At 30.8% G+C, this 23,660-nt stretch overlaps 4 protein-coding genes across 6 annotated transcripts; 1 reads left to right on the forward strand and 3 right to left on the reverse strand.

The window, feature by feature from the left end:
- Window positions 1–1,505: 1,505 nt before the first annotated feature.
- LOC148204633 (uncharacterized) lies at window positions 1,506–3,778 on the reverse strand. 2 transcript variants are annotated; one of them, XM_088094837.1, is made up of 3 exons: window positions 3,619–3,777; window positions 2,151–3,112; window positions 1,506–1,776 (listed from the first exon to the last, which is right to left on the reverse strand). In XM_088094837.1, exons 2-3 carry the CDS (start codon window positions 3,108–3,110, stop codon window positions 1,771–1,773), a joined length of 966 nt encoding a protein of 321 aa, XP_087950963.1. In that variant the 5' UTR covers window positions 3,111–3,112; window positions 3,619–3,777; the 3' UTR covers window positions 1,506–1,770. The 2 variants fall into 2 exon arrangements, with proteins under 2 accessions (XP_087950963.1, XP_087950959.1); XM_088094833.1 differs by lacking the exon at window positions 1,506–1,776 and having other exon boundaries at window positions 2,142–3,112; window positions 3,619–3,778.
- Window positions 3,779–4,965: 1,187 nt separating this feature from the next.
- SCAB1 (plectin-like protein) lies at window positions 4,966–11,266 on the reverse strand. Of its 2 annotated transcripts, none has more exons than XM_088094844.1 (13): window positions 10,935–11,266; window positions 10,307–10,607; window positions 9,986–10,114; window positions 9,505–9,597; window positions 8,917–9,057; window positions 8,491–8,559; window positions 8,172–8,255; window positions 7,216–7,396; window positions 6,497–6,613; window positions 6,261–6,319; window positions 5,901–6,032; window positions 5,504–5,653; window positions 4,966–5,394 (listed from the first exon to the last, which is right to left on the reverse strand). In XM_088094844.1, exons 2-13 carry the CDS (start codon window positions 10,586–10,588, stop codon window positions 5,347–5,349), a joined length of 1,485 nt encoding a protein of 494 aa, XP_087950970.1. In that variant the 5' UTR covers window positions 10,589–10,607; window positions 10,935–11,266; the 3' UTR covers window positions 4,966–5,346. The 2 variants fall into 2 exon arrangements, with proteins under 2 accessions (XP_087950970.1, XP_087950979.1); XM_088094853.1 differs by lacking the exon at window positions 10,935–11,266 and adding an exon at window positions 10,719–10,870.
- A 2,151-nt stretch (window positions 11,267–13,417) lies between these two features.
- Window positions 13,418–16,954, forward strand: LOC148204634 (transcription initiation factor TFIID subunit 9-like). Its single transcript, XM_088092816.1, has 3 exons — window positions 13,418–13,528; window positions 15,102–15,374; window positions 16,119–16,954. The coding sequence occupies exons 2-3, from the start codon at window positions 15,111–15,113 to the stop codon at window positions 16,392–16,394; spliced, it is 540 nt and encodes a 179-aa protein (XP_087948942.1). The 5' UTR covers window positions 13,418–13,528; window positions 15,102–15,110; the 3' UTR covers window positions 16,395–16,954.
- Window positions 16,955–18,231: 1,277 nt separating this feature from the next.
- Window positions 18,232–20,861, reverse strand: CYCB1;4 (Cyclin B1;4). Its single transcript, XM_088094857.1, has 9 exons — window positions 20,601–20,861; window positions 20,282–20,411; window positions 20,129–20,174; window positions 19,805–20,005; window positions 19,574–19,690; window positions 19,245–19,493; window positions 18,988–19,149; window positions 18,716–18,897; window positions 18,232–18,602 (listed from the first exon to the last, which is right to left on the reverse strand). The coding sequence occupies exons 1-9, from the start codon at window positions 20,629–20,631 to the stop codon at window positions 18,461–18,463; spliced, it is 1,260 nt and encodes a 419-aa protein (XP_087950983.1). The 5' UTR covers window positions 20,632–20,861; the 3' UTR covers window positions 18,232–18,460.
- Window positions 20,862–23,660: the final 2,799 nt, after the last annotated feature.

Below are 23,660 nucleotides of genomic sequence, written 5' to 3' on the forward strand. Positions count from 1 at the left end.
AATAAATGAACATGCATGATAAAACTTTATTATAGTTTTTTAACTAATGCACATAATTAATTTTATTAATATAGTTTATTAATAAGGTTAAATGAGTTATGGAAACTTTAAAACTTATTTAATAGTAAAATATACTCGTAGGTATAATCACTGTAAAAAAATTGATAAATACAGAATAAATATTTGACATATTTTATTTTTATTATAATAAAAATTATTCTTAATGAAGATATTTTAATTTTTTAGTTGTATTTAAATTCTGCTAATAATAAAGATGATGCAAATATAATTAATTTTTCAATTATTCCAACTTTTTTTACGTTATAAAGTAACAATTTTGTTTATATATTAATATTAATTTTTTTCTTTAATAAATATACGTATTAAGAATCAAATACATATTTAATTTATTTAAATCATGAACTAAATTCATTAAATCAAGTTATTTAATGACTTAGTTCAGTTTAAGGTTAAGTTGAGATTTATTTATGATTTCATTAAATTAAATTTAATATTTATGATTACATTAAATTAAATTTAATACATTCCTATATAGGTTGGGTAGTGAGTTTATAATACGATAAAATTATTATTTTATTGACTAAATTGGATTATTTCATAAAATAAAAATTATTAATATTTAAAATAGTTTTTATTTTGAATAAAAAAATATAATTTTGGTTTGTGAAATAAATTTTAAATTGGTTCTTAACATTATCTATTTTGATCCTTTGCATTACTAACCAAGGTTATCAAAATTTCATCTAATTACTATTATTTATTTTAAATTAGTGTCTAATTTTAAATTTAAAACCAATGTAAATACTCAATTTTTATTTATAGCTAAAACTTTAATAGCTAATGTTAAAAATTAATTTAGACTTTAATTCAACAATCTATGATAAGTTTCTACTTACAAAATGATTTTAAATGCTAATAATTTTTAATTTATAAAATAATATTTAAATTAGTCAATTATATAGTGACTAATTGTTTTTATTTTTCAAAATGGATATTATTTAATAGTTTTAATATTAGTGATCCAATACCCACTTTAATATACTTACATTTTATTACATTTTTCTTGTTTGAATTAGTTGAAAACATTTGTTATAATAAGCTATATACAAAATCAAATTTAGATAAAAATAAAAAATTAATGGATACCGAACGAAAAATAATTAAATTTTAATAGATATTTAAAATTTATTTTAGTAAAAGATAATGAAAAAGAAGAACAAAAGGGCATCATACCCGTAACCAATGTTGTTACGTCACTCTAAAAAAAGAACCTTCTCTTTATGGACGAATTTAGTACCAATATTTTGCAATTACGAGGAAGGTGCATTTTTTTGTTTTAATTCTTAGACCAGAACATGCATCAAAATTTTGGAGTGTTTTCATGTTGTTTGGTACAAGCACCCTTTGATTCAAACTAATAATACAATAAACTGTTTGATGACCAATTCTCAGTTCCAGAATGACAAAGAAAACTCCACCTCACATACTATTTTCAAGGCATATTATCTTTTATCTCACATTAGGATAACATTAGATTCTCAAGATAATCAATTAAGTACAACAAAAGCATGATTCAAACAAAGAAAACAAGCCAAACTGAAGCATATTTTCACTAAAATTCTGATACTATCTCAATTTGAATTCATCTCTAAAAATACATATCAATGGCATCAGAACTCATAAAGTAATGCCTCCAAGTTCAAGTCCTCTTTTATTAATAACTTGTAAATAACCTGCTACAATTCTTCTTCAATCCTGCAAAGAAAAAGATTATAGACACAAGTTATGAAACAAGCAAATAAAGACATTACCAAGAGTTAGTGTTGGGAAGCAACCTTATTTCAGATAAGAATTTCTCATACAAGTAAAAGACAAAAAATTGTTCACCAAATCTATTTATCAGATTTCCAACCAAGCACAGGAAATGTTTTTTTTTTCCAATACTAGATTCTGAAGCATTTCAGTTATATTGAAAATATGCAAGACAAGGGCTACATATGTGAATTCAGAGCTATCTCCCGTCTGATGATATGTGCAGTTGCAAGCCAATGCCTTATCATTTTCTAGAGAATGTTGAAAACATTGAAAGGAATCAAGAAACATAATTAAAAGGAGTTTTATTAACAAACCTCATCGTCGTCGTCATCATCGTCATAATCACGATCTTCCTTCTTTTTCTTAAGTTTGGTTGTACCACCCTCTTTGCTGATGGGCAATTTCATTGCTCCAAAGGGAGTGTCAACATCAATATTTCCTTTCATGGTGTAACCAGTTCCCTTTCCTCTAATCATATCCCAGAGGGCAGAGCCAAAATCCTTAGGCCTGAAGGTGATTGGTATATCAATATAGGTAATCCCACTTTTCTCAATTTTAGCAGACTTGGTGAGTTCAGCACCACCAATGCTAACATCACCAAGCCACACCTCATAATCAAGAGCATTCAGGCCAAGGTCAAAATCATTCTTGTTTTCCAACTTCAAATGAAGAGTTGCAATTGTCTCTTCAAAAGAGAACCTTTCAAAATGAATCTTCTCAAGATCAACATCAGGCTTATAAGGTATGGGGATTTCTCCAGTTTTCTCCAAAGGTAGAGTTAGCCTTCCCAATATGGGAACATCAAAAATCAGACTCACCTTCACCCTATAAGGAATGATGCTTCCTGGTTTAATATCAGCATATGTTTGCTTGATGTCATCATAAATCAAAGTAAGAGGAATTTTCACTGTCTCCTCTCCGTGTGCATGGATGGTACCTGCATCTGGTATCAATCCAGAGACTAGCTTCCTTCCATCACTCTCAACCAAGTAATCTATGTCAATCAGAGGGATTGGCACTGGATTAGGGTTCTTTATGAGCACATCAACTACAAGATCTACCTTGTGAAGATTAATTGATGGAATGTGAATCGCAGTAACATCAGCAGAAGGCTTCCCAAACCCAATAGCTTCCTCAATCTTCTCACCAATGTCGTGAATGAAATCCTTCACCTTGTCAATGAATCCACCCTTCCCTTCCTCTTTGTCATCTTCCTTGTGCTTTTCATCCTTGGTACCCCTTTCCACCACCTCTGGCTCATCAGATGTCGACATATCTAAATTACAGATGCCAAATTTTAACATAAGTTAGCTTCATCAAGATCCAATTTCAACCCAATCACGGCACTAATCAAAGTCACAAGTTAACTCTCTGATCAACTATTTGCAAAGGAAAACACTGCAACATGCTGGATCACTTACATCAGCATTTGATAGTTACAACAAACACACGAATAAAAAATACAAACTTTAGATCTCCATGCTCCAAAAATTCAACCAAACTTGCCATTCCATATCAGGGTCATGATACTAGGAAAAAAAATTCAACTTTATTTGCATTTTGTTAAGTAATTACTTTTTGCCAGTAGATTTCCCAGGAATAAAAAATAGAAGATGCACAGAATCATAAGACGGTCAATGCTTGATCATTTGAATTGAATACAGGATACCATCCTCACAAAATGAGGAAGCATGGCCAAATTGGCCTTAAAGGGGATCATAAAAATGGAAGATACTGGGTGGGAATGAAGCAGAAATATGTGAAAGAGTGCAGAGAAAGTACCTGAGAATTGAAATGAGATGAGTGATCCAAGAGAGAGAGAGTATGTAAGTGTGAATCAGATTAACACAACACAACAACAACACACAACAGCATAGAGATCAAGATTTTGTAGGTGGAAAAAAAATACAAAAAAGAAAGTAAAAAACAATTAGCAGAGATAATGAAGGGTCAGATATTTCGCACGAAGACAAGACAAATGGTAGCCGTTGATTGAAGTTTGACCACAAATCCAGCATAGCATGGTCCACACGGAATGTACATGGTTTAAAGAGGGAAAATGCGTAAATAAAGATTTCAACTACACTAACAGCTACAACTACAAAGTTCAGCAAAAAGTCAAAATATGATGAAGTTATCTTTTGCTTATTTATTAAATATTGAGTTCATATTATTGAATATTTTTTACAAAAATTATTATGGCTTATTTTTTCATTTTTGTAAAATTTGAAATAATTATTTTAGTTTTCGTTAAAAATATTTAAAATTAAAATTTATTCATTTTACAGAAAGTAAAAAGTAAAAGTACTTTTTATGTCAATTAGTGTACAAGACAGACCACCTACCAGTCAAGAGTTGAAGTATTAAATATTGTGATACAATATGTTATTGATTATTTTATATAACAAAAATTGGGAAGTTTAAAACTAAATTAATAAATAATAGTATTCAAACTAATTTTAAAACATTGGGACGCTAAGTTGGTAAGCAACGGATATCTTATGCACTGAATTTTGTAGAAAAATACAGTACAAAAGGAATAAATACATAAAAAATAGAAAAGAAAAAATAAGATGAATGAAAATAAACAATAAATAAAATGTATTGTTGGAATCTCATTTTAAAAACAAAAAATAAGTACATAGATAAAATAATAAACAGATTATTTTTAAAAATCGATTTTTTTTCTGTAATATATGTTTCTAGCACTTTTAATCTGGAAAAAAAAAACATTGAAACATGAAATGTCAATTTTTGAAAAATTCACCACAATTGAACCGTTACAAAATGTTAAAACATTCCCTGAGCGTTTCTTTTTTGCAACTTCAACAGGTTTGTGTTGTACTTTCTTTTATTTGTATTCTTCCTTATTTTAACTTAATTAAACCCCTGACATTCTTTTTTTCATGATTTAAATCATTATTATATCAGATTTTTAAAATTCTTATTATTAAACGAATCTCTTAAAATGCTGATGCGTAACTATACTAATACTTTAAATATAAAATGAGTTTTTTATAGTTTTTATTTATTTTTTGGTTGTTGCTGCAAATTCTTAATATACTGATAAACATATAGTATCCATTTATGTGTCTACGACAGTACATTGGATTCTTGAGGTAAATCGAGTAATATAAACATTGGATTCTTTTATATCAGAAATGAGAGAAGAACAAGATTCACATATTGTCCTGTTCACGAGGTCAGTGTCCATAGACAACAGCAATCAGAATTCTCAGTAATTGTCTGTCCATAAAATACAACCAATTAGCATTTCAATACAAAATGCTATGACTAAGCAACCTAATCTCACAGGCAAATAAAAAAATGCCTTGAACTGATGAAACAAAATTATATTTATATATATGATTCAGACCACAAGGTGTGAATCACTACAAGCTAAACCAATATTATAAGGAAGATTTCAAGAGTTTAAATAACACTTATGGTAATAATACAAGGTAGAAAAACTCATAATTACAAGGGTAGGGGAAAAAGATGTAAGGAGACTCATGATGTCCCCAGAGGAGCTCTGTCATCTGGTCCAGCAAGCATGATCTGTCATTGTTTGCAGTTTCGATTTAGCAATGGTGGTCAAAAAGAGAGAAAGAGAGAAAAGATCAATTCTCAAATTCTAGCCAATGTGTTAAGTTTCAGAAGGACATACATTACAGTCAAATGCAAATCTCCTTGCAAGCATGATGACAGCATTCCTTTCTCGCTCTGATTCAAAAGCTAATACAAAAGAATGCCCTTGCTTTGGCTGCCAAAAAACTCCCTGTGCTGCTGCATTTCCACCTCCTCTAACACCACAAAGCTAAAGAAAACAAGATCAAAGTACTATGGTTAACCAAATTCTATTTATCATAAGTGACAAGAGCACAAGAACAAAATGCATTTTCATGAACACAGATAGAATCGAATAATTCAATGCACATGGTATATGTGTGTGTATATATCAGCACAGTGATTAACAATAATAGAGAATGAGTACAAGAAAGAGGTTGGAGCATTGATTTGCTTTTCACAATCAAAATATAAATGGTGTCAACAGTTCTAAATACCTGCATTGAACTTGAATAGTATTCTTTGGCAATTGTGGTCTTTCCTTTGCAGAGTTTTATTCTCATCTTTCCAACATGAAGCACATGAATAGATTCAGTTGAAGGTGAACCATTCATTTGAGTTACAACTACCTGAAAAAGTATTAAATGAAACATGTAATCTGACTAGATTTCACTTGTAAACTTTATTTTGAAATGAGAAGAACAAAGTACAAGATAATAACAGTTTGTCAAAACTAAAAATTTTGATTAAATGGCTAAGCAACAGCCATGAAACCATACACCTTTGAATAAAAAAACAGCTCAACTTAAAAAGGCACACGCATGTAAACAAAAGTTAAAAGGAACAGAACAACATACGTTAAATTCAGTGTCATGTTTGCGAACAAGTGCCTCAACATAGGTTCCCAAACCAGCAGCTGCAGGAGAGTACAGAAGAAATTTAAGCTCAACATGACTGCACAGCAAAACGTGTCTCAACCCCTTAAAAAAATAGATAACAAAACTTTATATTTAAAATAGAAACATGCACAGAAGCAATGCCTCTTAGTGACTACTACTATAGCAAATGAGGATATGTCAAATTGAAACCAGACCTGGATCTATTGGACCAGAAGTTGAGAGTGTGACATGCTCACTTTCTGAAATAACATCAGCTTGCAATATACGCCCAACATCAAAAGGCTCAGGGGCGTAAACTGATTTGGTTGCTCCTGAGAAAGTTATATTATATGATAAGGAAAGATTAAAACGATGAACTTAGTGCATGACATATTTAACAACAACCAGTCTTCCAGCATCTTAAACAGCACAGCATACATAATGTTTGGCTAGCTCAAATGTATAATAGCCAGAAAATGCTAGTCACAATCTATGAATTAAGTTCTTATAAAGTGACTATGACCTAACTCAATTCTATAAGATGAAGTTTACACTCATTTATATACTAAAATATAGGCATATATCTCTTGTGGGTGTGACTGAATAGTGAGTGACATGATAGAATTAATAAACCTCGCTAGAATAGGTCCGGATACCATCTTATAAAATAGTTTGAGTCTAACTAAATGAATCATTATAAACAACACAAGTAGTTATATTGAACATTCATCTATGATGAAACATGTTAAGCAGATTATAGGTATATCATTTTCTATGAATACTAAAGGATAGAAATGTCATAATCATAACTGTTATTTGCCTTCCGGAAAGTGACCAATAATAGAAAATGCAATACAATCAGTAGGAGATATGCATAAATCATGAGTCAGCCAACTCGCTAGTTAAAAAAAAGAAAAAACAACAGAAAAACTACCTGATATAAGTTCTTTTTTTGCATCATCAGATGATACACGATACCACTGAATTGTACATTTAGAAACTTCAGGAGCATTATCAGAGCAAGGTTGAATTTGCAAGTAAGAACCTAAGGTTTCATTCCCTTCAAGTTCATATAAGTGAGGAATATTCTCCCCGCCTTTCTTTGTCCTAGTTAGCTGAAAAGTAGTATGAAGGATAAACAATAAAATAAGCTTACAATAATGATGAATGGAAAACAATCACTAAGCTTCTCCATCTAACCAAAGAAATTTCCCATTCACTTAAGGTAAAAAAATACATTGTTCAACATCAATGCCCAAACATTAATCCAAATGAATAAAATCATGGAATTTTCGAACACGCCATGTCAAGAATTAGAAGATTCTCTCATGTATCTAAAGATCATACCGCCTCAGCGAAGAAATATGGAAAATTGAATAGCTCATGTTTTTCATGTAGTATTAAAACATTTCCTTATATATCAATCATCAGAAAAATAAAGCAATTATGAAAGGATTATAGGCCCAGGTTTTAAGTATTGCCAGAGAATTTGACAGTATAAAGGTAAGTACTGCATGACACAAAGCAGAGGTGACAAAAACGCTAGCTGATAAGAGGGGGAAATCAAACACTTGAGGATTCCAGCAAGCATCTCATATTACTACTCCATGTGAAACTTTCACACGCTCAAGTCCCTCTCATAAAATATCCTCCAACGATCATGATACACAACAATTCTCAAGGCATGTCATCCCCGAAATCCATGCATGATGCAAAACCATGTTCAACATATTTCCAACCAAAAACCAGAGTGCAAAACCAAATTCAAGTTACAAAACGTGATTCATCATAACATGATACTTAAAACCCCAATAACTATCTAAAGTCATCCACATGATACTGAGAGTATATCATAGAATTGACCATGGGTGGTTTATATGACACACATACCTCCTTTTGAAGTCGAAGATACTGTCTAGTCTTCTCAGCAAGTTGAGCCCTCAATGCTCGAAGTTCATGCTCCATATCCATGACCTAGAATTCAATCAACAATCAATATAATCATCTATCTTAAATAACTTAATAAAAAGTCTTAACAATATCGAAAAAAGAAGTCTAGGAAAATAAAGGAAAGAATGCTAATTCAACAAAGGAGATCAATCAAGATACTGGCAAACCTAAGAAAAACGGAACCGGAAAAAGAGAAGGCATTGAAAATAGCAATCAGATGGCAGAAAACATAGGTACATGTGTATGTGTTCATATATACCTTGCTTGGCTGATGCAGCATTTTTATTCTTCGAGCCTCTTGAACCTCCTTCATTAATTGTTCCATGTCCTGAAAGATAAAACCTTTTTTTTGTTGAAACGATTATTACTAAATTAAGACACACCAACAGTATTTGTTTCCTCGTATAAAAGAAAAGAGAAAGCAAAAACAATTGAGTGGGAAAGACAAACAATGCATAAAAAGGAGAAGCAGTAGCTCAATTGCATGAAACCTTGAAGCATAATTTTAAACATAAAGGTAAAAATATTGAGCAAAACACTCATCTTCCACTTTCACTTCTCCTTGTGTCAAGATAAACTACCAGCAAATATATACTGTGAGCCTATTTGGATAAACTTTTCAACAAACACATATTACCAACTCCATATAATAAAACATGACAAATGACAAGTAAATGGCACAAACTTGTTTCCCAGAGGCTTGAGACATTCTCTCATGTTCTTGTAGTGCCTCTTCAACTCTTTGAACTGCTGCTCTGGCATCCTCTATTTCAGCACGAGCAAAAGCTCTTTCTTCATCAACAAGTTTCTTGGCATCTTCAGAAGCCTAAAAATTAAATGAACTATCAACATCGGACAAGGAATTTCTTTATGCAGCTATGGAAAAAATATTTCATTACACAGAAACTAGTATATTCTTGGAGTTATATAGTTAATATGCAACATTCTGGTCTAGAACAGAATTACAATAATGTATTGTTCAAATCATGTAAGTGCACAATTCATGCTTTCTTATTTCATGGTTGGGGAAAAGTGCTTGGAAATCTTTTTGCCGAAACTTGTGACATCTCTGTGGAGCTCAGCAAAGAACTATTTCAGGAAACTTCTTCAGTAAGGATTGTAAGGGACTGGAGTCCTCTTTGATGCAATTGTTGATTTCGTTGTGTTTACTTTTATTGCTTATAAAGAGGATATCTTATAATGCTTGATCTTCTTTTCTTTTGCTATTTCTAATCAAACTTCTGTCATCACCATGTAAAACAGGACAGCTCACCTGCTTAAGAAAATTTGCAAGCTTCTTCACCTCTGCCTTCTCTTGTATTAGTTCTCCTTCCCTCTGAGTCAACTGAACTGCTAGAGCTTCAACCTGAAGAATGCACAGAATAAATTTGCAATTTAGAAGACTGTGAATGCACGGATAAATTGGCACTGCAACCAACCTTCTACTAAAAAAAATAAAAGAAGTTTAAATTCATTTTTATTCATGGAGCAATGAAAGCATTATCTAGATAAGATGTACTTCTACAAGTATATACAAAATTTAAAAGAAGTATTTCCAAGTTCATTCTCAAAGCCTTTTAACATACACTCTCCCAATTTAACTTCTCTAGCAATACACAAGACTTTATACTATAGAGCCAGCTTCATATGAAAAAGCACATAACAATATAGATATGAAAACCTGATTATTAGGTAGAAACAAAGTCGAAGTAGATATCTTCCTTTTCAAAAATAAAAATAAAAAAAGAACTAACCATAGCAATAGCTTCTTCCACATCATCCTTGTTTCTGCCTGCCACACGCCCTTTTAAGGATTCAAGTGCATCTCTAAGTTTCTTCAAAAGAACATGTTTTTCCAAAGATGCTGCCTCTCTAAGTCTAGCCTAATTTCACCAGCATATGAAAAGCTTAGTTTAAAAAAGAACATCCCTTTCTTCAAAAATTATGAATATGATCACTGGTTATTTGAATTGCAATCACTGTAAAATAACAATCTCAGGTTGCAAAACCCTCCAAAGGAAGAACTGTATTCCGATGTAAAAAATAATTGATTTTTAACCAGAACAAAAGGTAACCTCTTCAGACAGCTTAGCCGCAGCAGCCAAACCCTTCTCGAATTTACTGGCAAGGTCACGAACCGAGAGACGATTATGCTGCTCCAACAGCTGAGCAGTCTCACGTGCAACAACTTCCTTCATAGACAGCACCTTAGGATCATCCTTTGTCTCCATTATCTGATTGTTAGCTCCAATTCTGTAATTAGGAAACCGACTAGAAGCAAAGACAACATCAGAAGACACCGCAGGCACGGCCTCTTTTTGCATTGTATCACCAAAATCACGAGTCACCCTTGTCATTTTTCACACTCAATTGCCTCTGCCAATCACAAAACCAAACCTTTTATAGCTTACAACAATAATACAAAAAAGGGGGCATATATACACACATGAAGAACAAAAACAGAAGTACTTCACAAATAAAACATACAAAAAGTGAGAAACTGATAAACAGAGATACCCCAAGTCCACAACCCAATAAGCCTATTGAAGTCAAAGCATATTTTGAGAGTTTTTCACACGGAAATTAAACCCCCCCAATCATCCTTATTTTCACTCCTTTTCTTATTTTTTTTTTTTTGGGTTAAACTTAAAGCAGCAAGGAAAAGGCTAACAAGAAAAGGACAAAAAGAAAGCTTTAACTTACAGATGATGAGAAGATAGAAAATGGGTAGATATGCTTGTGATTCTAGGATCAGATGCAAAGGGGTTTGCTCAAATTTGGTTATACACACACAAGCAGTGGTCAGATCAATGGTTTGAAAGAAAGAGAGAGAGAGAGAGAGAATAAGCACTTAGCATATGGATAGAGAGAATGAGAAAGATGAAAGCTTGCTTTTTGAAAAGAGGAAAAGGAATAGGTTGTGTGTTGTGCCGCCCGTGTGTGAAGTGGCCCCGCTCTTACGGGATGTTAGTGTCAACGTTTTGTGTTGTATTGTCTTTGTGTGATCCTTTGCCACGCACAAAACAACAGCTTTGAATGGAACTAGGCTACTTAGATCCTTGTCTTTAAGATGTTACGCACAACTATGGTGTTTGTTTGTTCTTATTACAAACATAACCATTACATTACTTTGTCACCATTTTCATGCTTCAAACTTAAATTTCTTCCATTTTCAGGGTCCCATTCAAACCCCATTTCTAGCTGTTCCTTCAGCCTTTACTTCACTCACACTTCCATTTTCATTTTGCTTTAAAAAATTAAGGCTGGCAATGGAAACCCTATCCCTCTTTTTTTCTATTATTTGATCTGCAATTATATTATTCACGTTCAATGAATTCGAGATAGCTTTCCGTGTTGGTTATTTGACTGGGATTTGATTTTCGTGCGCGTGACTGAAGTGAAGGAAAACATTCCAAATTATCATTTTTTGTTTTAACAAGTATTATATGCAGTTTGTTCTGAAAAACAAAAAAATTAAATCAATAATCTCCTAATTTAACCTAGTAATTTGGGAAATCAGTGTTCCAATAATGGAAGATGATATCATATTTTTCTTCTATAATGTGTGTGAGAATAATCATGGCAGGTGGATAGTTGACATTTTGTAATCCATTTGTTTTTCTTTCCTAATAAACCTAATTCAGAATTAATCACAATTAATTGCTTATTACCATTAGGTCATATATTAAAGGAATAATTTGCTCCTAATTTATAATTGTTTGGTGTATATAATAAGGATAAGAAAAAAACAAATTTTCAATGAAGAATGTAGATGAAGGTAGAGGCAACATTTTCACATAACATATTATGGATTTATCACTATGCCTGTGTCTCAAAAACATTGGTTCAATTAATAATATTTTTAAATTAGAATTCGGATGGTAAATTTATATTAAATATTTGAAGAAAAAAAATCATTTATTGTAAATAAATCTTAATTCGACAAAACTATATTTTATAGACAAATATTTGTGATCTATAAAAATATGAGCATTTATAAGACCTTTCGTGAAATATGGTATAAATTATTTGGCGATAATTTGAAGTATTAATATTAATTTGATTATTTTAGTTTTCTTTTGTAAATGGTTCTCTTTATTTTAAGAAATTTATGTAGGATTCACATAATAACATTGTTTTTATTAATAAATAATTTATAGGAGAAACTTTGATTAAAAATTACTAGTCTTTGTGATTTATAAGTTAAATTTATATTTTATCAATTTTTTACAACAACTTAAATTAAAAAAATTAAATATAAAATATGCGTAAAAGATAAAGCACGTGGAAAAGGCTGTTAGGTTCCATCTCAATCACGCTTTCTTTCTTTTTCTGAAATTTCATTTTAAAAAAATAGAAATGCAAAGAGTGTCGCTTTTTCAGTATTTTAAAATTTCAGTATTCAATAGAAATTAAATTATTACAACTCCTTTACACTTTTTTTTTCTTTTATCTCTCTTTATCATGTCACAGATTTATTTAATTTAGATTCAATTATAGTCACAAATATTAGTTATCATCTATCCAATGATGAAGATTTCAAAAGTTTAAATTAATTTAATTGTTGAATAATAATTATATATTTCTTATTATCAATCATCAAATGCAATGATGAAGATTTCAAAAGTTTGAATTAATTTAATTTAAATAAACAATTTTTTGTTTTGCGACACACAGCTTAAAGAATTTTTTAAAAATTATTTATAAAAAATTATAAAATAAAGGATTAACGAAATTAAAATAAAATGTTTAGATTTTTATTCTAAAATTATTGCGCATGATCAATTAGAAAACATTATAAGTTCTAAGGATTATGTGATGTCAATAGTTGAAACTCAAGCTTAAAAAAAAGTTATCGATAAAAGTTTGATAAACTTTAAGGATTAATTAGATTAAGATTGAAATTATTGGTGTTTAATTAAAAATAATAATAATATTTAAGATTAATCGGAACAGAATTAAAAATTGAGACATCTTTTTGTATATGTCACGAGGATTAAAAATCAATTAAAATTTAGAGTTCATAATTATAAAAGAATAACGTTTTAGGATGATTTAGTGCTTTTTTCTCTTTATTTCATTTTTCTCTTAATCTTAATAATGCTAATTTATTATATTTATTTATCAGTGTAATAAAATATTTATGTTTCTTTAATCATTTCATTTTTAGATACAAACCCTATATTCAGAATTCAGAAACATATCTAAAGTCAGTTTTCACTTTTGAGCAGAGCAGCCTCCGATTCCGGCACGGTGGGCGGCATTGCAGATTCTCGGTGGTTCATCTCCGCGCCGACGTGAGTTCCTTAACCCTTTCCTTTTTCAGCTGTGAAGGTGTTGAGAATTTCATGGATGTGTATTATTCCATTTTTATCTGTAAATATCTTTATCAATGCAAACCATGAATTTTCAGTACTTGTTCTTTCCTGGTCTTGGTCATATTATATGCACATATATTATATATCCCAGTGGATAATATATGAGAAATTTTCATAGTGTTTGATTATTCACCTTCAGACCCGGAATCTGCTTTGCAATTATTACATTTGATGTAATTAGCCAAATTACGCCGTTCCTGTCATGATTAAATCGCATCTTCAAGTTGTCTACGTATTTGTTTTGTGCTTGTGAAATAGGTTAACATAATGTAGGAATATAGTTAGATTGGAGGAATTATTAGAGCTTTATTGGATCTTAAATTTGAGTCCCGAGTTTTATAAGAAATCTCCATTGAAACATAACGATATAACACGAAAAGGATTTTAATTAAATTTACGACTTGAGATCTTAAAAGAATTCAGTCTTAACCTAATAATTAAATTAGCCTTTAAGTTGTAACAAATTGAATTGTGAATAAAAAATTATAAAAAGTAGATTTTATACGATCTTTAGATTGGACCAGAACTTGTAAGAAAGTTTTAAAATGATGTACCAAGGTGGTAGAATAAGAACTTGTAAAATCATCTTCATCAGGAGATGTTTACTCAGGTGTTTGAATAAAGTACTAGTTGTCTGAAGCAACTTTTCATTGGAGGAATATGAGATAATTCTCAAGTTGCATAAAAATAGTTTGCAGCTGTTATGTCAAGAAATTGCTGCTTGTCAATAAGAAAATAATTTTTGGGGCCAAGGGAGAGGAAGAGCAAATAAAGAGAGTATAAAATAAGGAGAGAGAGTAAAAATATAAAATAAAGAGTTAGAGTTTCTTAATGTTTTTTTTTTTCTTCTATTAGAGCAAATTTGAGTATGAGTTAGAGTTTCTTAAAAAAAATTCAATTAGGGAAAATTTGAGTATGAGTTGCTTAAAAATAATTTCAACCATATTTTACATTTTTCAATATGGGGAGTTGCCCTAAGAAGGTCTTATGAGATCCTGTCATAGTTTTAATCAATATTTTACAAAACATATTCAAGTTTTTCATTTTACTCGAAAGAATTAATCGTAGTTAAATCTCCTAAGCCACTTAATAGTGCATCATTGGATGATGATACACAAATATCTTACTTAACACCCATCCAACACCAATAAAATATTACTTTTATTTTAAAATATAAGATGATTTAGGATAAATTAACTAGAAAGTAAACATATTTTTTTATTAGGTGTTAAAAGAGTGTAGGAAAATTGAAAGTTCTACATGTAAAATTGTCCAATAGAGCCTATGATGTGATAGGTAAACAGGCGAGATAAAGCTTTGTAATTTGGAACATCAAGTTTAGCCCGATTCACCACTACGGAAATTGTTTTTGTCCTTTTCTCTATCTACAAAACCTCTGTGTCAGAGATTGGATTTTTCAACACCGTTGTAATTTAATAAGATACAATTACCCATTTTGTTTCAAGTAATCAAAAAATGTTTTTTGGTGCAGTGGACAGGCATGTCAGACAAAGATGAAGAGTTGGCTATGCCAAGGGATGCAAAGATTGTGAAGTCTTTGTTGAAATCAATGGGCGTGGGGGACTACGAACCTCCTGTTATACACACGTTCCTTGAGTTATGGTATCGCTATATAGTTGATGTGTTAACGGATGCCCAAGTGTATTCAGAGCACGCAGGCAAGTCCGAAATCGACTGCGATGATGTTAAGCTTGCTATTCAATCCAAGCTTAACTTCAGTTTCTCGCAACCACCTCCTCGCGAGGTAATATTAGTTATTTTATATTTTTCAATATTCTTACCCAGTGGTTACATATTATATTTTTTTATTGTTGAATTTAGGCTGGTTGTGATGTTTCTAATAGAAACTACAGGCACTCCTATTCCCAAATGCTTTTATTTTCTGCCTTATTTGTAGTTAAAAACTAAACAGGTGTTGCAAGTCTCACGCTAATATGAGAGATTTTGGCATGTTTATGTACTTCAACTTAAGTAAAACCCACAAGGAGAAAGTTGTTCAGTTCTGTTAGTTTCTAATATTAGGAGATATGTTTCATGGAGGAACCTCTTTCAAACTGAACATCCTGAATGGGGCAGAGAGTGTTCTTTGGAGGCTGGATTGGCTCGTGAACGATGGTAAATTAGAATGATGACACTAACATCTAAGAACACAATTGCAAAAGCTTTGGTCTAGATCAGTGGTTTTGTTCTGCACTGTGACTCTGACCGAGCTTGTGTGAAACTATGAATCTACTGAAGTCTGCCTAAGATCATGCAAGAACGAGTTCTCAAGCAAGTTAACTAACTTTACTTATCATGAATTTGTACAAAATCTTATAGTTAACTTGCGGGTGAGACAATCATGGTACATCATTCAGCAGATCTGGTACTATGACCTGTGCTGCATAATTGTAAACTATTAGTTTGTTTTTTAAATAATCATGCTGGACTACGAAAGAAATCACATGTATTACTTCTTGAACGACTGTTTAATTTAGTCAGTTGGCAGGTGCTTCTGGAGTTGGCTCAAAACCGCAACAAGATACCACTGCCAAAGACTATAGCTGGACCTGGTATCCCGCTTCCACCTGATCAGGACACGTTAATCAGTCCCAACTACATGTTTGGAATTCCAAGCCAAGGGTATGGTGAACCTGAAGAAACAGAGGATGAAGAAACTAGTATTCCCAACCCCTCTCAGGAAGAGAAGACAGACATGCAACAGCAGGATCCCCATCAAAGAGTATCATTTCCCCTACCCAAATGCCAAAAGGACTATTTTTAAGTCCCAACAGCCTTTAATGATTAACAATCTTACTATAGCTTTACACGAACTTGTTTTACTACAGTGGTAGTAACAAAAACTAAAAATTTTGTAGCTTGTTCAATTTGTACTTTTGTAGAGTCCACTGCCGACATCGAAACTAATTGGTTTGAAAACGGCTCATTGCAGTCAGAAGTTCTTGTGAACTCAGTCTTCACATCAGCTCTCTATAGTTGTTGGTTTGGGGCCATGGTAATTCTGATAGGGTGAGAAGATGGAAAGTGGAAGGAGGAAGAAGAGAGGGGGATGGTATCCACTGGTTATCCGAGGACGAAAGTAGTTTTAAGTGACTGAGAAAAACTGGTCAACGACGGGGAAGCGTGTAGTGACAAATAAGCATGAGAAAAAAAAGTGTGAAATTCAAAACATCAAAGAAATGGCAAGAAGAGAGGATTTTTATAAAAATGGTGACGTCATCAATAAATTATTTGAGGGAGTAGCTGATAGCTGACAACATTCTATTTTTTTTTATTATTGTTGGTAGAGACACTAAATAAAATAAAATGATTAAAAAATAGCAATTAACAGAATGGATGTCAATAGCTGATATTTATTATGTATTTGCTTTTGTGTTTATTCCTTTGTCTTGAAATGTTTATATTAAACAGTGGAAATTTTATATTAATTTCATAAATTATACATTTAAGAAAAGAAAAGCAAGATATTGTAATTATTAAAAAGCTTAGTTTCTTATTCAATATTAAAATATTTGTTTGTATACAGATATGATGTGTTACATGCTTTATTTATTTTTATTTGTTTTGATTTAAAAAGAAATCCTAAAATGTAAATAATTGACATTAAAAAATGTGTTTTAATTAAGCTTAAGAAATATTCATCCTACTCAGTTATTGTTTTCTTACCTTACTAGTTTAATATATGAGAGAATGATGTTTTGGTACGGTACCAACAGTAAATCAAGATCAAGAATGCACTAATTTTTTTATACATCAAATTTTGTAAAATTCAAAGAACATAATTACATTAATATTATCACTGAAAAAATCATTCCTGTTATAAATAGTTTTTTGGCATTAAATATTTTATGGCACAAGTCATTTTAAATGTCATTTTAGACTTTAGTCATGAAATTATTACAGGAATTATTTTATCTAATTAAACTATAGACTTACTGAAATAAAATATTCACCTAATATGAATAATAATAAAATCTTTTACACTATGTTGCTACTAAATAAAAAAATTATTCACCTCATAATAACATTTTTTTACCAAAAGCCATTAGTCTTATCATATAAACAATATTCTAAATGGAAATATATAACAAGATTTATGATGTTGTGTAAATCTTAACACCTAAATACTAATATAAGTAATAATAACATCTTTAATTATTCAATTAATCATAACATTTTTACCAAAAACCATGTCTAGTATTACAATATATGGTGTTGTAATCACTGATAGTAAAATGAGCATGGAGTGACTATAAAATACTGAGATAAGTCCTGAGCAGCAAATTAAAGACTCAAAAATAGGAATAAAAACAGAAAAAGACAGAAACTGCATAGACCTCACTTTCGTATACTGAGTTTGCTCTGTTAAAACTCCAAAGATTGTTGAATTTTTCTAGCAACAACATAGATGCAGCATGTATACTTGCATATTTTTTAGATATAGTGATGGAAATGATGCGAGATGAATTAATATTCTGAATATCATGCTATCATTTGCTATACATTTCTGAATACTTCCTATCTTATCAATTGGAAATAATCACACTACTTGAAGAGTGTGTATACATATATTTATATATAAACAAGCACTAAGAATCTAATTGATAAAAGTCACCCGATATCATTAGTAGCAGCAAAACTCTGCTATGAAAAAAAAAAGAAAAAGATCATCAAACTCTGCTTTGAGGCCTCAAGCAATTTCCCAGCACCCAAAAAAGCAAACTCTCGTCTCACACTTTAGAACATACAAACGAATACGAAAAAATATAGATCATAACAGCCATGATCTCCCCACACACTAAAAACAACCATCTACATGAACTAGAATGTTTAAGACAGTTCGGTCAAGTTCTTTGCTGGAGGACGAAGAGCAACAGAGGAGCAATCTGAGCTACTGTATTTCTTGTAAACTGCCCTGAGCTTACTTTCTGGAGCAGTGGCATGAAGGTTGACCAGGATTTTGGCGCAATCCCTGGCACCAAAAACAAACAAAAGTCATTTCATTACTGTTAAAAAAAAAAAATTCCCAGTTGCATGTTTTAAATATGTTCAAATATTAAATTTGGTGATCCAAAAAATATTAACCTCAGTTGCTCCTCAGAGTAGCCTGTGTAATGCTTCAAAGTGCTTGTCCAGAAAGGAGTCCTTTGAAGAGTACTTCGAGCCACAAGCACAGCAGAAGCAGCAATCAAAGAAGGGCAGTGCAAGACTACGGTAGGATAGTGCATCATAGCAAGTTCAGCAAGGAAAAACACCATATATTCCGTCTACATTGATGAAAATTAGGCACATTATTCATCACGGCATCCTAAAACAAAATAATGAGTTTAACAACATCCAACTACAAAGGAATATACCTCTTTATCAGATGGAGTTGAGGCTTTGATATACCGAACCAAGAAGACATACGGTGTGGGAACCGTTAAGTACCACTCAAGCTTCCTAAGGATTGTTTTCTCCATCAACAGCACTTGTTCACTGACATAAGCATTGTCTGATATGCACACAAAGTCATTAACCTGCATGCATACATCGGAAACAGACCATAAGTTGTGATATTCACAGTTGTTTTCTCAAAACATCCTCCATAACTCATAGATGGAAAGAATTCCACCTCTGGTGCCCATATCTCTTCATATTTTGAGGCTAGCAGCATGGAGCTGATGCCAACAAGCTGAAGTTCCCTTCTAGGCACGGCCTTCATGGACAGGAACCGATCAACAATGTTGAGGGTCAAGTAGAGAGTTTCTGGCATGAGCTCAAATTTTCTATGGACTTCTATCAACCAGTCCACAAGGATTGATCTCATCTTGGCATTAATATCTGGCTGCGAACCCATGTAATCATGCACACAGCCATCTTTCTGCTTCATCAGGATCAGATATGTTATTACAAGAACTCATGAAATGAGGAGATAAACAAAGAAAAAACATAGAACTTTACCTCAGTATTTTTGTAAAATTCATATATATCATCAATATACTCCGCTGCTGCCAATTCATTGTCCGTATCAGTTGCATCAATGTTCAAGACCGGTTCCCTGGGGAGTCCACAAGCAGCCTAAGGTGGACAGTATGTGTTGTTAGAACACAAACACTAGTGAAAAAGGGCAACCAAATTCCAAACCACAACATTCCAAAAAGCAAAATAATAAAAAAGGAACAATGGGACAACCTTGCTTCGAGCAGAGAGTACTGAACTAAAGGCCTTGGCATTTTTGTCCCTTGCCTTGTTTGTTTTAGGAACATATTGCTTCTTCTTTTCCTCCGTTTCATCATCAGAGCTAATCACTATCACTTCAGGTTCTTCTTTAGGCTTCTGAGCTGCCTTCACCTTTGCTACCACCGCAGCATTCTCCACTTCAGAGCTTGACTTCTACATAAGATTCACTCACATGTTTAGAGACACGTCCATAAAAAGAGAAACTTTTTCCACTGATCAATGTTAAGATTGGATATGTAAAAAAAAGTCAAAGAAAAAAGGAAAGAGAAGTGCAACCTTGTTCTTGTCTTGTGCATTGGCCAACAACTGGGCACGAAAGTTCCTAGCAAAAAAATGGACAAATTTAGACAAAAGAAACAAGATACATATGCGGATGATGGTAAACGATAGTAAAAAGATTGATTTATCAAAACAAAATAAGTAAAATACCTTGCCACAGGTTTAGACACATTAATACCAACATGGCCTTGTTTGGCCACAAGATTCCCAATATCCTGAAGAACCCTTCTGTTTCTTCCTTCACCACCCATATTCTTCTGCTTGTTCTCACGAATCTCACCTTAAACCACACAAAAACTACAATTTCAGAAACGAAGAAAAAAGAGAGAAACAAATCGCAGAATAAATATCCAAACTTTATCCCAACAAATCTTAAAAGGGACCCAAGTGCAAGTGCAAGAAGAAAAACAAAGAAACATTCAAACGTGAGCAAGAAAGGAAGAAAAAGAACAAAAGGAAAAACAAAAACCTTTGTTGGGTTGTTCCGCTATGGAAGCCATAACAACGTTGTTTTGCTGCGTTTCTTGAAAAGTTGAACTAAAAACACCGCCGAGAGTGGAGAACAGCGACGACAGAAAGCCCTGAAGACCACCGTTCCGCACCTCTCCTTCGGCTCCTTCGTCGGTTGTCGCCACCGCGGATTCAAGCACTGTCTCAGTAGCAACCTCTCTAGTTTGCTTTTAGGGCGAACGTATGAATGAAAATATGAAACAGTGTTAGTATGTTGCTTTGTTCTTTTGTGAAATAAACATTTGTTCAACGGCTATGTTTTATTTATACAACACAATCTCAGCTTCCAACGGTCAATTCTATCTTCAACCTAGACCGTTGGATTTTCTCTCACATCAACGGCTACTAATCTTCTAGCCGTTACTCTCATTTCTCATTCCTAAACTTAACCGCTCCTTTCCTTTTTTATTTCTTTCTAATATGACTCTTACAAATTATTTATTAATAAAACTGAAAGAGGTTCTTCCATTTTTATCACCATAGCAACTATTTTTTATTAATGACTTGATCAGTCACATTTAATAAAATTTATTTTTAATTAATTTTGTTTATATATGTTTTAATTGATATTTTACTCAAAATATTTAAATTCAGTGTCACCGAAATTATACAGGTGCCCTTTGATCTATTTTTTGGTGAAATTAAATGTTCATTTCATCCGTTGGATTCATTCTTTAGTAACACAACATCTCATGACCTTTCACTTGTTGTAAAAGAGTTTATAACATCATACCGTGTTTACGTAAAAGTACTAAATTTTGATGATAAAAATATATATTGATATTTTTATAAATATTTTGTTTAAATTGATATTAATCTTATTCATAGGAAACATCAATTTATATTTAATATTGACTCTAAAGCTAATATCCGTTAAAAGCTTTTATTTTGTGTTATTGTATTTATAATAATTTTCATGCTTCATTAATACTCACTTTTAAAAATATATTTTTGGATTGTTTTATAAATCTCTTTAATATATATAAAGAGCTTCCCAAAGGAAAACAATTCTGAATAAAAGAAAATAAAAAATATTTTTTTTTTCATTTTGATTAAAGTAAAACATATTAAATTCTCAATGTTTAACTATTTTTTAAGAAAAAGCAAAGAATATTTCGACACAAATGTTACAAGGAGAACTAAGATAAGATATCTTACACTACTTAGTTTTTTTTTTCTAATCTATAAGAGTTTGATTTGTATACTGTAAAAATCACTCTATTAATCAATCAGAAACCATGTCAGAGAATATTTTTAAAATAATTAATTCAAAAATAAATAAATAAATTAAAGCAATTGATGGTGTAACCATGCTTTAACTATTAATACATTTATTATTTACTTTATATTTAATATAAATTTTCTAAAAATAATTAGTTAGAAAACAACAAATTAAAGCAATTGATGGTATAATCATGCTTTAACTATTAATACATTTATTAGTTACTTTTTATTTAATATAAGTTTGTTTTTATCAGATTTAAGATTATTGTTTGCTCGATTTTGATGATGAAATGTGATTGTTTTTAAAAATTTTGTAACCTTGTGTAAATGTAAATTACAAATTCAAAAAAGCATAGAAAGATAATATCTTAAAAATGAAAAAAAAAAATTATGTGTAAAAGTAAAACGAAAAACGATATAATTCAGACACGAAAAAGATTTACATTTAACTGTGATTTTTAGCACTGTACCAAAACAATAAACACACTGCTTATATTGTCGTTGTAAAATAATTTTTTTTATAAGGGTTAGATTTGACTTTTTTTTTTCTCAAAACTAATTCTGATTGAGAATTTATAAGTTAGTTACCGTGTATTTTTTTCAATAAAATATATTAGTATGTAACTATAATTTTAAATATTTTTAAATGATTAAATTTTGATTAAATATTTTAGTATTATTATTTATTTATTTTAATTCTTTTAATTTAATAAGGAATTAAAAAGTTATTTGAAGAGATATTAAAAGTCGTGTGAATTGTCTTAACAAGTAATAATATTAAGTAAAAAAAGTTATGAACAATAAAAAGTACATTAAAGATTATAAAATATAATAATAATAAAGTAAATAAATTAAAAATTGATTAAAGTATAAAGTAGTTTTTAGATTGTAAATGAGAAAATTTTAAAATAAACTATTTGATATTCATTTTCAGGGGGAAAGTTAATAATTTCAAATGGTACTAACAAATTTGTAAGGGCTTTCACTCATTAATGCATTAAAGTGAAACTTAAATATTTTTATTAAATGCTACAAATTGCTTTTAAAAACGTGTAAGGATTGAATATTTCTTTATTTAGTATTTAATATCATGTTATAGTTTTATATTTATACAATAAATATTTAATGTATTAACTAATTATTTTGTTATGAATACTGTAAAAAATATTATAAAGCATTAATGACACTTACTAAATTTTTAAAATAACACACCATAATATATTAAGATATAAAGAAGGAATGTGTTTGACTTTTTCAAAATGTCATATATAAAAGAATAAATTCTAATAGAAAAATATGTATTTTTTTGGTGTAGGGATGAAGTTAATGATTTACTTTTTGTATGAGTTATTAAAAATTTAAATGTTCCTTTCTTACGTTGTTTCAAATTTATATTTATATATTTTTAATAAGCGTTTTATATTAGTGATATCATAATTATGACTCAATTTATAATAATCATATTTTGTCTTATAAATATTAGAAGTAATTTATTTATGTTTAGTATGTTATATAGTACATGTATTTGTGACATGATAACCGTTTGGACGTTCCATCCAAGGTTAACTAAATACTCATATGATACATATACAAATTTCATAAATATGTAGTTGAAAAATAAATCACAAAAATCAATATTTTTTAATTTTGTAACAATAATTTAAAATTAATTTTGTAACAATAATCTACAACAACTATGAAAGTTTAAGAAAAAATATGTACAAAAGCATAAACATTTGTCTCTATATATATATTAAGTGACTGTAATTTTTCAATAACAGGTATTGTTAAGTGA

Source organism: Vigna umbellata, chromosome 1 (genome assembly GCF_029865625.1).
Source record: "Vigna umbellata cultivar VRB3 chromosome 1, Vumbellata_1.0, whole genome shotgun sequence".
NCBI lineage: Eukaryota > Viridiplantae > Streptophyta > Magnoliopsida > Fabales > Fabaceae > Vigna > Vigna umbellata.